This window comes from Lissotriton helveticus, chromosome 4_1, assembly GCF_964261635.1.
Source record: "Lissotriton helveticus chromosome 4_1, aLisHel1.1, whole genome shotgun sequence".
Taxonomy (NCBI): domain Eukaryota; kingdom Metazoa; phylum Chordata; class Amphibia; order Caudata; family Salamandridae; genus Lissotriton; species Lissotriton helveticus.
Window position 1 is genome coordinate 1592969472 of NC_136063.1, and position 13438 is coordinate 1592982909.

The window sequence follows — 13438 nt, forward strand, 5'->3', positions numbered from 1 at the left end:
AGACACAAACAAATCAAATATCTGAAACCTCATGTGCCATCATGACCTGGTGGTCTCTGGTGTCATCCAAACATGTTTCACCTCAACTTCACGCAATACATAGACAAAAGGCGGGACCAAGGGCGAATAAACGTCCGGCACACGTGCCCCAAGGTATGAGCTATCAATCACGAGGTGTGCTTTTCTTAGCGGAGGGAGCGAGATCAGTTCAGAAGGGGGAATAGCTCCTATATGCAGCAGGGGCCCTCACAAACCCCGGGAGGTGCCATGCTTCATCATAAAGCAGCTCCTCGTTGGGCCGGCGCTGCTATGACCAACAGGCCCCACAGGGGGGCTCTTAGACGCAGATATTGTCCCTGTGGTTTCTGCCGTAGATTAAGTGGGTGTGTGTGGGATCTGTGGTGTATGTACAGGAGTGAGTAGGATGTGGGGTGAATGAAGTTAAAAATAACTATAGGAACTCACGGTATTCACTTTATTTAGCAGGTTCCATGTTATGATTAAAAGTCTGTGATGATTGCATAAAGAGATTGTCACATCAAGCATTGAGATTCAGGAGAGGCGTCAACATGTTTCATGCCTTGTATGTCATGTAGATCGTGGCATTTCGTCAGGACCTAGATACTCTATTTTCTGCTCATAGAGGGATGGTCAGTGTATATGTGTACAAACTTTAAGCTGGCAGTTAAGGCTGGATAATGGAACATGTGGATGATTTTCTAATACTCTAACAAGTATCACTAGCAGTCACACAAAAAATGGAAATACTTGGATAGGTTCATGCTACAAAGAATTAGGAAATGCCATCAAAATGGATAGTCCCTAGGAGTTACCTGCTTCGGACTCCGGAGGCGAGTAGAACTGTCCATCAGACGGTTGTCCATGGGGAATGAGAGCTGCACGCTCAGACGCATCCTGCACCATCAGTAATCCTGAGAAAGAAAAGATTAGAATATCAGCTATACATTGGATATGTTTCAGAATTTCCTTCACACTACGGATTCACTTTTGACAAAATGCTATACAGAGTACAATGTCTGGTCTATAAATAGCACTTGCTGAACTACAAGCTGTTAACACTGCCTGACCATGCATTAGGGGCCTTTCAGCTGATCCAGGAGGTACAACAAGAAGGTGCTGAATCAAAAATTAAAACAGGTTTACAAAATGTTAAACTGTCAAATCCTGCTTGACAAAAATATAATCGTAGATTCCAAGTTCACTTTTCACGTACTTTTATTTTTATCAGAGCCACAATGAAATACAACAAACTTTTTTTTACAATATGCACGATAATATTGAGACTTTTTGTTTCTACAAACACATTTGCATGTTTTTAGCATTAGTTAGCTCCTATCCGAAAGAGTGACTGTAACAGCCATTTTAATGTTGTGGTTAAAACTAAAAAAATAACAGCTGCATACAACGGCAGAGAACGTAACAGATTTTCTTCGAATGTGTAGCGAACTGAGATACCTGGATGCTGCAAAAGGGATTCTATGTATACAGATGAACTGAAACGTAATCAACACGGTCTGAATTAAGAACTGAATGTAAAAAGAAAATGCCGCTCTCAACAGGCACATCAGGGCAAAGCCGTGCAGAGGTTGCAAAACAAAGGCAGTGCAAGGAACTCTCAGCTGTGCCAGCCAGCAGAAATCAAACAACTATGGTTATAGCAGCCGCGGAAAGGCGAGACAAGGTGAGGAAAGACGTATCAGCTGGAGAACGCACAAGATTTTCCAAGCCGTGCCCTTTTCACCACATATGTATCCCTTTTCCTAAAACATAAAAAAAATCGATTTCTGCCACATTCTCGACAAACTGCAAGTGATTTATGCTACACAGATTTGAGACCCAACACGTAACAGGATGTTTGAATGTTGTATTATGCCTTAAGCATTTCATGTAAGGAGTAAAGGGAAGCCAATTTTTCAAACCTAATCAAGGCCGTTAGTTGGATGATAATATTTTATCTTCAAGGTAAAATGATTTCTCACCGTGTAGAATTATCTCTAAATTGAATGCTGCCAAAAACAGGCATGAGTAATGTAATAGGTCTAGAATTTTTTAAAGCATTGTAAATTTAAATATTTTTTACTTATGTGTTATGGAGCGGATGGATGGATGGATGTGATGGTAATTGTGTGTTTTACAATTAATCTTAAAGGAAGTGAGTGGACTGTGGGTTCTGGTGTCTGGCACATGTTACTGGGATACAGTCTAAAGCAAACCTGGATTTCCTTTAGCAAATCAATGCTATGCAGTCATTAAGGATACGACAAGAATGTTTTATTATATCATGTGAAATGCCAGGTATGGACATATGGAGTCCAGAGAACAGAAGTCACCAAATTATTTTATTTGTGGGTATTTAATCATTTTTATCAGTATGATGGAGCTAATCTCACCTGGTTTCTAAGACCACGTTGGGCAGCTGCCATGAATCTGGTGGGATTACCGCCATGGATCCACAAAGAGCAGGAGGGGCGTGGCTAGGCACGCAATGGCGGCAGACGTGCCCGGGTAGAGCTCCGTGCTGAGCACCCCTTCCACAGGCAAATTTCCCGCAACAATTATCCGCACACGGCCCCTGTCATCAGCGGAGCTGTGTGAAGCTGTCCCCCGTGCTCCTGCCGAGTCTGGATCTGAGCGGTGGCTCTTGGCTGCGTCTACGGGGGAGGAAAGTGTGTGCCCCTCCTGCGGGCTCCCCGGATCGGTGTGAGCGCTGAGGCGAGACCGGGGTTGGGCCCTGAGCGGGAGGTCTGGCTGCTGCCTGAAGTGAAGCGGACCCGGAAAAACACGACACGGTACCTGCCCACCCCCCGATACTAGCGGAGGCACGTTGGGACACAGTCTGAGTCCCCTGGGAGATTTAGCGTTGGTGGGGAACGACTGGTCGCTCCGGAGGTGACGGACCGGGGCGGTCATCTTTGCGGGTCCTCCTGCTCGGCGCGCAAGTCGGCGCGATACTGAGGACCGCGCCGCTCTTTCAGAGCCTGACTGTGCGGGGCTTGCAGCGTGGGACCCAGCGACCGCATCGAGATATTGTGAACTGCTGCCCCACCTGCAGTCGATGCCCAGCGGAGCGGCCCGGCGTGGCCTGCTGTCCCTGAAGGAGGTCATGGCGTTTGATGCCTGGCTGGCCTGTTGCGGAGGCGGTTGTCCTAAGGACTGACTCCTCTGGCCGCCATGGGAGCCTGTGGGGGCCCGAGACCGGACGCCTCACGGAAGGTCCTTCCTGCTGTTGACTTCCCCGAGGTGCCCTTGTGAAGTGCGACAGGCGCAGTTGCGGGGCAACATTGGACAATATGGTGGGCGCCTGAGACGCACACACGTGTAGACTGACCCCCCTGCCCTGACTACGTACATTGCTGCTTGTAAATTGGAGCCCCCCCCCCTTCTTGCAATGTGGACAGTGTGCTAAACGCTGACGGCCTGCCTGCTAGCCCGGAGTCGGTCCTCTCAGTCGTGCTCGGGGCGAGCGGTGAGCGATGCTTCCTGCTTTGCTGTAACTCTGTGCTTGCCCGCCCTGCTGCTGCGGCCATCGTCCATTCGGATAGCCCGGTAGGTACTACCAGGGGTACTGGGGGAGTGCGCAACTGTCCCACTCCAGCCTGCAGTGTGCGCTGTGGCAGCCTGGGCTGCCTGAACGGCCGGTGGAACGCGAGGACTGACTGGCGGAGACCTGGGGATTATCATGCCTCCTGTACCGGACTCTTCCCTCTAGAGGGCCACCGATCACCCGGGAGCACTGGACACGCGAGGGGGAGATGCCCTGCACTCGCCCGGTGGCGGACAGACCCCCGGGGGGGTGCTGAAGCTGCCCACATGACTGAGAGGCGCTGCCGCTCGGCGACGTTCCTGAACCGACCTCCTCTGCCATCACAGGAGCCGTGACCCTCTCTGGGACCCTGAGGGGGTTCCTGGAAGCGCCCACACATTGAACCACAACACGCTTCTCATGTCTGAGGGAACTAAGACGAGAGCCGGTGCTAGCAGCACACAGGTGAAGGAGAAAATGGCGAAATCGGCGGACCAAGACCAGACTACTTCTAAACTAGACACGATGCTGGCGGCAATGGAGCGACTAGAGGAGTGCCTGCAGCTCACTCGCACCTCCCTGGAAACAAAAAACGATAGCGTGGCCATCGACCTCACGCACCTGCGGGCCGACCACAAGAAACTGTCGGAGCGTGCGACCGCCCTTGAGGCCGCTATGGCGGATGTCACACCTAAGGTAAAGCAGACGGACAAACATGTCCAGGACCTCCTCAATCATGTGGAATTCCTGGAAGACCGCGCGGAGGATGCGGAAGGGAGGGCGAGAAGAAATAACGTCCGCATCGTAGGACTGCCGGATCGATGGGAAGGCAGGGAACCAGAGGTACACATGGAGAGATGGCTCACTGGCCTTCTTCCTGAGGGCTCCCTTTCTCAAAACTTTGTGGTGGAGCGGGCCCATAGAGTGCCGGCGAGGCCCCCTCCTGTGGGCACCAACCCAAGACCAATGCTTATCCACGTCCTAAACTATCGAGATCGCGACGCCATACTGCGAGAGACTAGAAAACTATCAGAAGTCAGAGTTGAGAACGCTACGATTATGTTATTCCCTGATTACACTATTCAGGTACAGCGTCAGAGGCACTCCTTCTTGGCAGTGAAGCAGCGCCTCCGCGGCCTGGAACTGAAATACTCTCAGCTCTTTCCGGCCTGGCTGCGGGTGGTAGCCCAGGATAAGACCCACTTTTTCGATACTTCGGAGGCAGTGGAGGCCTGGCTAGACTCGGGAACCGACACGGAGCCCCGCACAATGCCATCGACATCGAACACACGGCGCAACTGAGGGCCCCGACGTTGTCGCAGACGGCGACCCTCGCATCGGGGCGAGCGAGGGCAGAGGCGGATATCGCCCCCCCCGACTGAGCTTATACACAGCGAGCAACAAGAGGCCCTGCGGATGGTGGCGGTAATCAGCGGCTCGCTGGAGGCGGACTCAAACTTGAAGGCTAGCCCACGCGATATCCCGAGTGATGATGAGCGTATATATGGACTACCGGACTTGCAGGTGTCGGCTGTCACCCCGCAAACTGCCGACTTTATTCACTGAAGCCTGTCTGGACAATCTGGCCCCTTTTGATTGACTACGAGACTCTTTATGCCCCGTAGTATGTTTTTCTTTGCTTGCGTGGTGCATTGCGGGGGCCCTGATGGGATTACCTCGCCCCCGTGGGGGCACCGGGGTCTACCTGACTTGTGATCCACTGACATATTGATGCCCGCTGGGACCCGACCAAGGATCACGCGAAGCCTGTGGTGGGAGGCACCCTCTACCTGATCCCACGATGTGTTTATAGCAACAGAGCTGAGTGCTCAGGGACCCCCCCTCGAACTCACGGTTTCTTAAGCTCATTACAGCGTTTGGACGATAACATGTTCTGCTGTCGACCTTTTGGAATTGTTTTATTGTTCTCTTTGTTTTCAGAATTGATTGCTCTTTTGTTCTTCCCCCACATTCTCCTCATGAGTCACGGACATGTATGGCGATATGCTGGTATTGCAGATGAATGTCTGGGTGGTCATGCGGTGGTGTGGGTAGTTGGCGGCGGACAGTCGGGGTGGAATGCTGATATTACGTAAATATTATGGCTGCGATTACATTCTGCACATGGAACCTGCGGGGAATGCACACACCATCCCGCCGTTACCAGATCTTTTCTTACCTCAAGAGACACCACATCCAAATAGCACTATTACAGGAGACTCATCTGACTGGCCCGGAGACGCTAACGCTCCGCCGCAGATGGAGGGGACAGCTGTATGCCACGGATATTCAGCTTATGCGTGGGGGGCACTGATCTGGGTGCGCCCTGGCGTTCCCTTTGCGCTCTCTCACTGCACAGTAGACACAGAGGGCAGGTATGTGGTTCTACAGGTAATCTAGACGGGCAGCCCATCGTTCTAGCATTCCTTTACGCCCCTAACACTGACCAAGCTCACTTCTTCACACGGTTGTCAGCAGTGCTTGCGCCATGGCATGGTATACCATTCTTGCTGGGGGGTGACTATAACTGTGTTCTAGATATAGCCCTGGACCGATCGTTCCCCCCCCCCCCCCCCCCCCTGGCCAGTGCTCCGGCGAATGGGGCCATGAGGGCACTCACAGACTGGGCAGGACAGTGGGATCTCCATGATGCTTGGAGAGAGCACAACCCTCACACAAGGATGTATTCGTACTATTCCGAGGCCCACACACTACATGTCAGATTAGACAGATACATGTTGTCGAGTGACCTACTCCCCCAACTCACGGATTCCTGCTATTTGAGACATACACACTCCGATCATAACCCCCACACATTAGACTTTGCTTGGGAGCGTCCACACCCGCCGGTGCCCACTTGGCGGCTCCAGCCAGACTTGCTACTAGATGTCCCGTTTAGGGGAGCGCTTGAGTCCCGCCTCCTGCAATATTTTGAGGAAGATAGTCACACCGCCTCTTCTCCCCAATTAGAATGGGACTCATTCAAAGTAGTTATCAGAGGCCACTGTCTGGGCACACAAGCGGGAATGCGGAAACAGATAGAAAGAGAACTCACACAAATTGAATCGGAACTGTTGGATGGGGAGCAGGAGGCAGTTAAGGGAGATAATGGGTCCTTGCTGGCGACTAGGGAGCGACACGCATTAACACTGGATAGATTGAAGCACTTGAATTACGCTGCACACTCAGCGCGCACACATAGTTTTGGGGACAAGCCCGGAAAGCTACTATCGTGGTTAATCAGACGAGATGCCCAGATCATCCCGGTGATGTCTCTACGTGCAGCCCTGGACACCATCGTATATACGCAGAGGGCCATTCACAATGCCTTCACGACACACTATGAGGACTTTACTGCTCTCGTATACAGGCTACCACCGATCAGATCTCGGCATACCTATTTGCCTTACCCCTGCCGGAAATCACTGATGCGCAGTGCGAAGATCTGGGCGCACCACTCACATCGGAGGAGCTTCAAACGGCTATATTTTCCCTCTCCAACGGGAAGACGCCGGGTCCAGACGGATTACCAGCTGAGTTTTATAAGGCCTTTTCTATTATATTAATTCCGGAATTGCTAATTATGTTTGAGGCAGCAGTCTCTGATTCAGCCCTTCCACCCACACTGAATGAGGCAAACCTCATATCTCTCCTGAAGCCGGGCAGAGACGGGACCAATACAGGCTCGTACAAGCCGCTGGCCCTCCTCAACACAGATTACAAGCTCCTGGCGTCTACGCTGGCCCAGAGGCTGGCACCGTTGGTGCCTACTCTTGTCCACACCGACCAAAACGGTTTTGTGCCCACACGCAGCAAGTCGTACAACATCAGACGGCTATTTAAAATACAGAGTGTAGCCACACCCCGATGGCCTGACTCAGGATGTTTAATACTCGATCTCGAGAAGGCCTTTGACTTGGTGGAGTGGCCCTACCTCATGTCGGTGTTGCGTAAATACGATTTGGGAGACGGCTTTCTCCAGCTGGTGGAACTCCTATACCAGGGACCCACGGTACGAGTTTGAACGGGCAAATTGCTCTCTGACTCTATTCGGATACGCAGGGGTACCAGGCAGGGGTGCCCCCTCTCCCCCCTAATCTTTGCTCTCATGATGGAGCCCCTGGCTGCTCAACTCCGAGCCTTGGGTGAGAACTGGGGCATTCCGCTAGCTGACGGGATTCATGCAGTATCGCTATATGGGGATGATTATTACTCTATATCAGAGACCTGACCCGCTTCCCACCGGCGCTTTCTGATATATTCCGCATATTCGGAGACATGTCGGGGCTTAAAGTCAACTGGGCAAAATCCGGCGTGTATACCTTTGACGCTGATACGCCGGAATGTGATATCACAGTCCTGGAAGAGCGACTTGCGTGGTACCCTACCACGTTTCGATACCTGGGGATATTTATATATCGTGACTCCGCGGACATGCTGGAAGACAACCTGATACGGACGATTACTTCGCTTACAGCACAAGTAACGTTTTGGAACTCCCTCCCGCTAAACGTCCCAAGCCTCATCACTCTGACGAAAATGGTAGTGTTGCCCAATTACTATATTTCTATGCCAACCTGCCAGTTTATGTCCCTACCCGCATATTTTGTGAACTGGAGACCCTGATCAGGAGACTGATCTGGAACACGGGACGACCCAGAGTTGCGCTAAAGACACTATACGCATCGGTAGAGACTAGTGCACTGGCTGTCCCCAACCAGGAGTTGTACTACCTAGCTGCGCAATTGCAATGGGTAGCCTATTGGCTGAGTGGGAAAAACCTGTCTGACACAGCCACGGACACGATGGTTACGAATGCTGCTCAAATGCATGCGTTGTTTCATGCACAGACAAAGTCCCGCTGCCCCGCACAGATACACCTGGCGGTGGCGCGGAAATGCTACATGCGTAGCCTGAAACTCACAAACCGCACCAGACCGTATGCACCGAACTTGCCGTTGTTGGGAACGCCCTGGGAAAATGGTGGGCTCACGGAAGCGGCGCTGAGCAGTTGGACGCGGGCCGAAATAGACACACTGGGCGACCTATACGAGGAGGGCACTTTATTTCCGTTCGAGACGTTGGCCGAAGACACGGAGCTACCAGTCGGGCAATTCCTCACACATGCAGCACTTATACGCGCGTTAGCACGTGCTTGGGGGGATCTTGCCGTAGAATTGCCAACCCATCTGCTGATACAGTATTTACACGTGATGGGGAACGGGTCCCACTTGGTGCATTGGCTTGCACAGGCCCTACATACACACACACAATTTTCCCCACAGCGTTTACGTGATAAGTGGACCGTGGATAGAGGGCGGGACTGGACTGACAATGATTGGGCGAAGATACTTGCCGGGACTCTCAATATCCCACGTAACTCCCGTTTTAAAATCATCCAATACTATGTAATACATCGGGCGTACTTATCCCCAGATAAGATAAATCGATATTTTGGGCTAGACACAACAGCATGTCCCAGGTGTGGGTTGGTAGACGTGGATTTCTTACACATGCTTTGGGCCTGCCCTTCCCTACACGACTACTGTTTAGAGGTATCGACCACATTGGCGTTGGGGGCGGGAGGAGGATTGCCACACACATGGGAGGCTTGCTTGTTGGGCCTTTACAGGCGAACAAAATTGACGAAGGTTCCGGCTAGATTTTGGGACCTTGGACTAATCACAGCAAAAAGACTCATCACCAAACGCTGGAAGAACGGTGAGCCCCCACAAGCTTTACACTGGCGTCACTCCTTTGACAACTGGGCGAGAGCGGAGAGCGTAGCTTTACATAGGGAGGAGACAACGGGTATCCGTAAGTACCCCATAGCCCAGGCCTGGGATGATGTCTTGGCCGCTTTCCACCAGGTGTGTTTACAGAGAGGTATCATTTAGGCACACGTCCCTTTTCTCACCGCCCTAGTCATAACACCGAGGCAGGAGAACGCCCCTTGTGATATGCCCGCACTTGTACTCTCACGAGGAGGTAAATGTAGCCGACAGACGTTCACACGTACACATCTGCGTAGCCCTGGGCGAAACAACTCCAGAGGTGTTTCCCCCCTCTCCCACCGCGACAATAGACCATCACATTAGACGACTTATACTGTTGAAAGAGAAACATACACACCCGTGCTTGCCCGTGTTATCCCCCGTTTGTTTTGATTTTGTACAATGTTCAGTACCATTTTTTACGGGATTTGATTCTATTGTTATCACGTTGTATAAAAAGTATTGAATATTGGCTCAGCCATAGATCCTACTGGGCCCCGCCCAGTGACCGCTTCCGCGGATTTCGATGGGTTGACACATCGCAGTACCCAGGGCCGAGAATGCCTTATTTAGGCAATGAACGGGAGACACACCACTGGTGATGGGGACATTGTAGCACGATAGACATGTCCTGACACATCGAGACACTCAAAATGCCCGGACCTCATTTGCCATGACACACCCTCTGCCTGAGATGGTACCTCTTGGTTGGTGTACACCCGATCTAGATTGCTAGAGATACACCTGTTTGATTACAAGGGCTCTAAATTGCACCTGTATTGCCTGTTTACTTTATAAGGTGCCTTAACCCGTTTGTTTGCCATACAGGGTGCATGTGGCAGTGGTGATTATTACAGCAGACTGTTGTTATTTATAGATATCCTTACACAGCTATACTTGATATGTTTGCCGTTTTCCTTCCTCTTGTTGGATATAAGAGACGGGTATTGGAAAAAAAACAAAAAGTGTACCGCTTCCCACGATTGTTGTTTTCTTTGTTGATCTCCTGTAATCTCATATATGAAATGCAATAACAATAATAAAAATATTCAAACAAAAAATGGATTCACAAAGAGCAGAATAAAGAGATAACCACCGTTTGGAACCGGTAGGTCTGTGGTTGGTACTAAGAATGCAAGCAAAACACTTCCAGGTCACAGAAACAGTTCTTGCCCAGTCTTGATCGGAAACTATTCAGAGCCAAAACAAAGTTTAAACTGTATGCACCACCAGAATGTTACCAATATAGCCAAAAACACACTGCCTAATCAGGCTACACTTATAAAGAAAGTCAGCTAGAATGAGTAAAAAAATAAAACAGAACTCCATTTGAACCAAAGGGAAATATTACTGCTTTAAAACGTTCATGCTGTTTTATTTTTAAAAAGAGCCAAATAGAGAGAAAAGAGATGGGGCAGGGTGACAAAGTTGATTTGACATTGAAGACAGACTAATAAAGCAAGCGATTTAGAGCCATGTTTCACCATTTTAGATTACAGAAGTTCGATGTTCGGTTATGGATTACCTACAGATTTATCACTATTAATAAATAAATATATGTAGTATGAATGAATAAATATATGTAGTAGAAGGGTTGTGCACGAGATCTACGATCCAAGCCAGACCCTTGCCTCAGCTCTCCGGTTATGTGTTGGCTCGCCCACCTCTAAACACACTACCTTTATTATACCTTACAGCCTCTAGGAATTGGCAAACAGGCAACACAACATATAAAATAGTTCTTTTAAAATCCATTACCTCATCATGCCCCCAACATAGGTACATAAAATATAAAGTCTTCATGAGGGAACATTAGCAAGCAAGCGCATTTGTAAATTTTTAGCTGCTACAAAATGTAAAATGGCCGATAAGCCCCAGAGAGGAGTCGCTTGGAGCTCCTCCTAAAATATGTGAAAAGCTGGAATGACCTTCTCCTCTTCCAGATCTGAATGCTGCTCACGGCACTTCACAACAAAATGGAAACCGCTTGGCTACGGCACCGGGCTTTGCTGGTATGCCTCTCGTTATTCACGCTTGTTGCCATTGGTCTCAAAGTACCACATGTTGTTGGCAAAATGGGGCTGCGGCTCCGGGAAGTGGGGGTCCGGCTGCTGTACCTGGAAGCTCCGAAGTGGCTGCAGTTGCCGGAAATATGAGCGGTGGGGGCGATCTGAGCTACTGTCAAGGCGGCGGTCTAGCCAGCCCGATCAGGACGGGACTATGCGATTCTGGTATTTTGGGCTCTTATGATGCTTTCTACCGTGGGGAGGAGTACATCGCAACTGTTTGTAGGGCAAAGCTCATGATCAGCTGTACGATTCACCCATGAAACATGTCGGGGGGGGGGCAGTGGGGCGCTGCAGCTGTACCGTGGAGGCAGAGGTGCCATTTCAAATCAAACTTAACAAAAACAACAGAAAAACATGAAAGTTTAACAAAATTAATTGCGTTCAAAAGTAATGAAAACTACACAAAAATAATCCAGCGAGTGAAAGCGACGGAGAAAACGAGCAATGGGGCGGAAGGGACAGATGGGCAAAATGTGAATAAATAGTACTTGCATCAGCAGAGGAGCACTGATCAAGTCAAATTAATCTATACTTGAGTGGTGCTCCTCAGAGAGAAATGGAAGTGATGTATCGGGTGCACAAACAAATCAGGAGACAACTCATAGGAGCGACGCAGGACCGAACCAATGGCAGGCAGCAGGAGGGATTACACTCTCTATAGTGATTATAGCAGGTCTTCCAGACAGCGCATGCACGCTGCCTAGGCTCAACCTAAAAAGGGCAGAAAGACCTTTGTTAAACATGGAAATGACTTATCCATTACAATGCTCAGAATGTAACAAGGATATGATCCTTCTAACACTAGTGCCCTGGTGTTTAACCTTTCTATTGAGCCCAAAACTGAGCAAAACATATAGCCCAACAACACTTAACTCTCAGGTTGGCAAAACTGAGCAGCCAAAGGCTTCTTCCGGAAGGTGGTGTGGGGGATAGAGACTCTGCAATGAATATGCATCTGGTAATAATAAACAAATCAAGATTTAGATAGTACTTTAGTTTTAGAAAGAAAAGTACTGGGTATAACAAACATAGGTCCAAATGGGAACAGTACTCACAATATTCTGGGGACAGCCTTTGGGGCAGCGTGATTTAGCCCTTGGCTTTAGCTGGAGATCACAGTGAGACTATTGGGGGTAGCTCTGGCAGGGTCCCTGTCTCTCGCTCTCAAGATCAAAGGTCTCAGCCCCTATCCCGGATAGTTCAACACTCTTGCCTACCTTTCGAAGTACAATGGATTTGTACTCTCTTTCCTTGGTGTAGAGTTGGTCAAGTACTTCTGAGTAGGCCTGCCTGCCTGCATGTGACGCTGTCGGTGGGAGCAGACCAGCTCCTGGTGGTGTCCGCTCCACACGTCACAAGGTGGGCTGTTGCTGTCCTCATTTCAGCCCTAGCCGATGGGGTTGTACTTCACACTACTTCAAAATGTTCCCTTTATCCATATTAACTGCCTTCCTACGCAGCCTCCACATATTATATTCAGCTGGTTCCAGTCCAGTCTGCTTGTCAAACCAGTTTAGCACGTTCCAGCCATAAGGTTATATTTGGGATTAGCTTTGAAAACCTTAGGCTAAATATGCTATTGTAATCACAAGAATGATGCAACTGTGACAAATAATATGGTCTCAAAGGTTTGTAAGGTGATCGCAGGCAAATAACATAACAAAACAAAATGCAAAGGGGATTTGTTAAGCACACTTTCAGCCATAGGTGTTTTGGAATTGAAATACCTTGGATATATTCTTATCCACCTCAATTCCATTAATTGTTTAGACCTCGGAAGGATAAAAGGCTGAGTGGACCAGCCAGGATTTGAACCTATGACTGTGAGGTCCAGTAAGATTTCTGGAGTAGATGCATTATTTCACTGAGCCATCAGACCCTGTGGAACGTCAAAAGATCCTTTTCTCACAGGTGCTGGTGTATTTTAATACGTTCTGTAATTGAAATGTTGTATTCTGACCCAAGTGATGTATAGTGGAGCAAAAGAAACTTTCTAAACTGAAAAAAATAAAACTTTGGATCAAGCATATATTGAACATTTACGGAAAACC

The 13438-nt window shown here is 49.4% G+C and overlaps 1 protein-coding gene across 1 annotated transcript in view; it reads right to left on the reverse strand.

The window, feature by feature from the left end:
- The window catches only part of STARD3NL (STARD3 N-terminal like), a 180856-nt gene that overhangs the window by 58755 nt on the left and 108663 nt on the right, over positions 1 to 13438 (reverse strand). The window contains exon 7 of the mRNA XM_078688212.1: positions 834 to 932. Within this exon, the coding sequence (XP_078544338.1) occupies positions 834 to 932 (99 nt within the window). The remainder of the gene's footprint in view (positions 1 to 833; positions 933 to 13438) is intronic.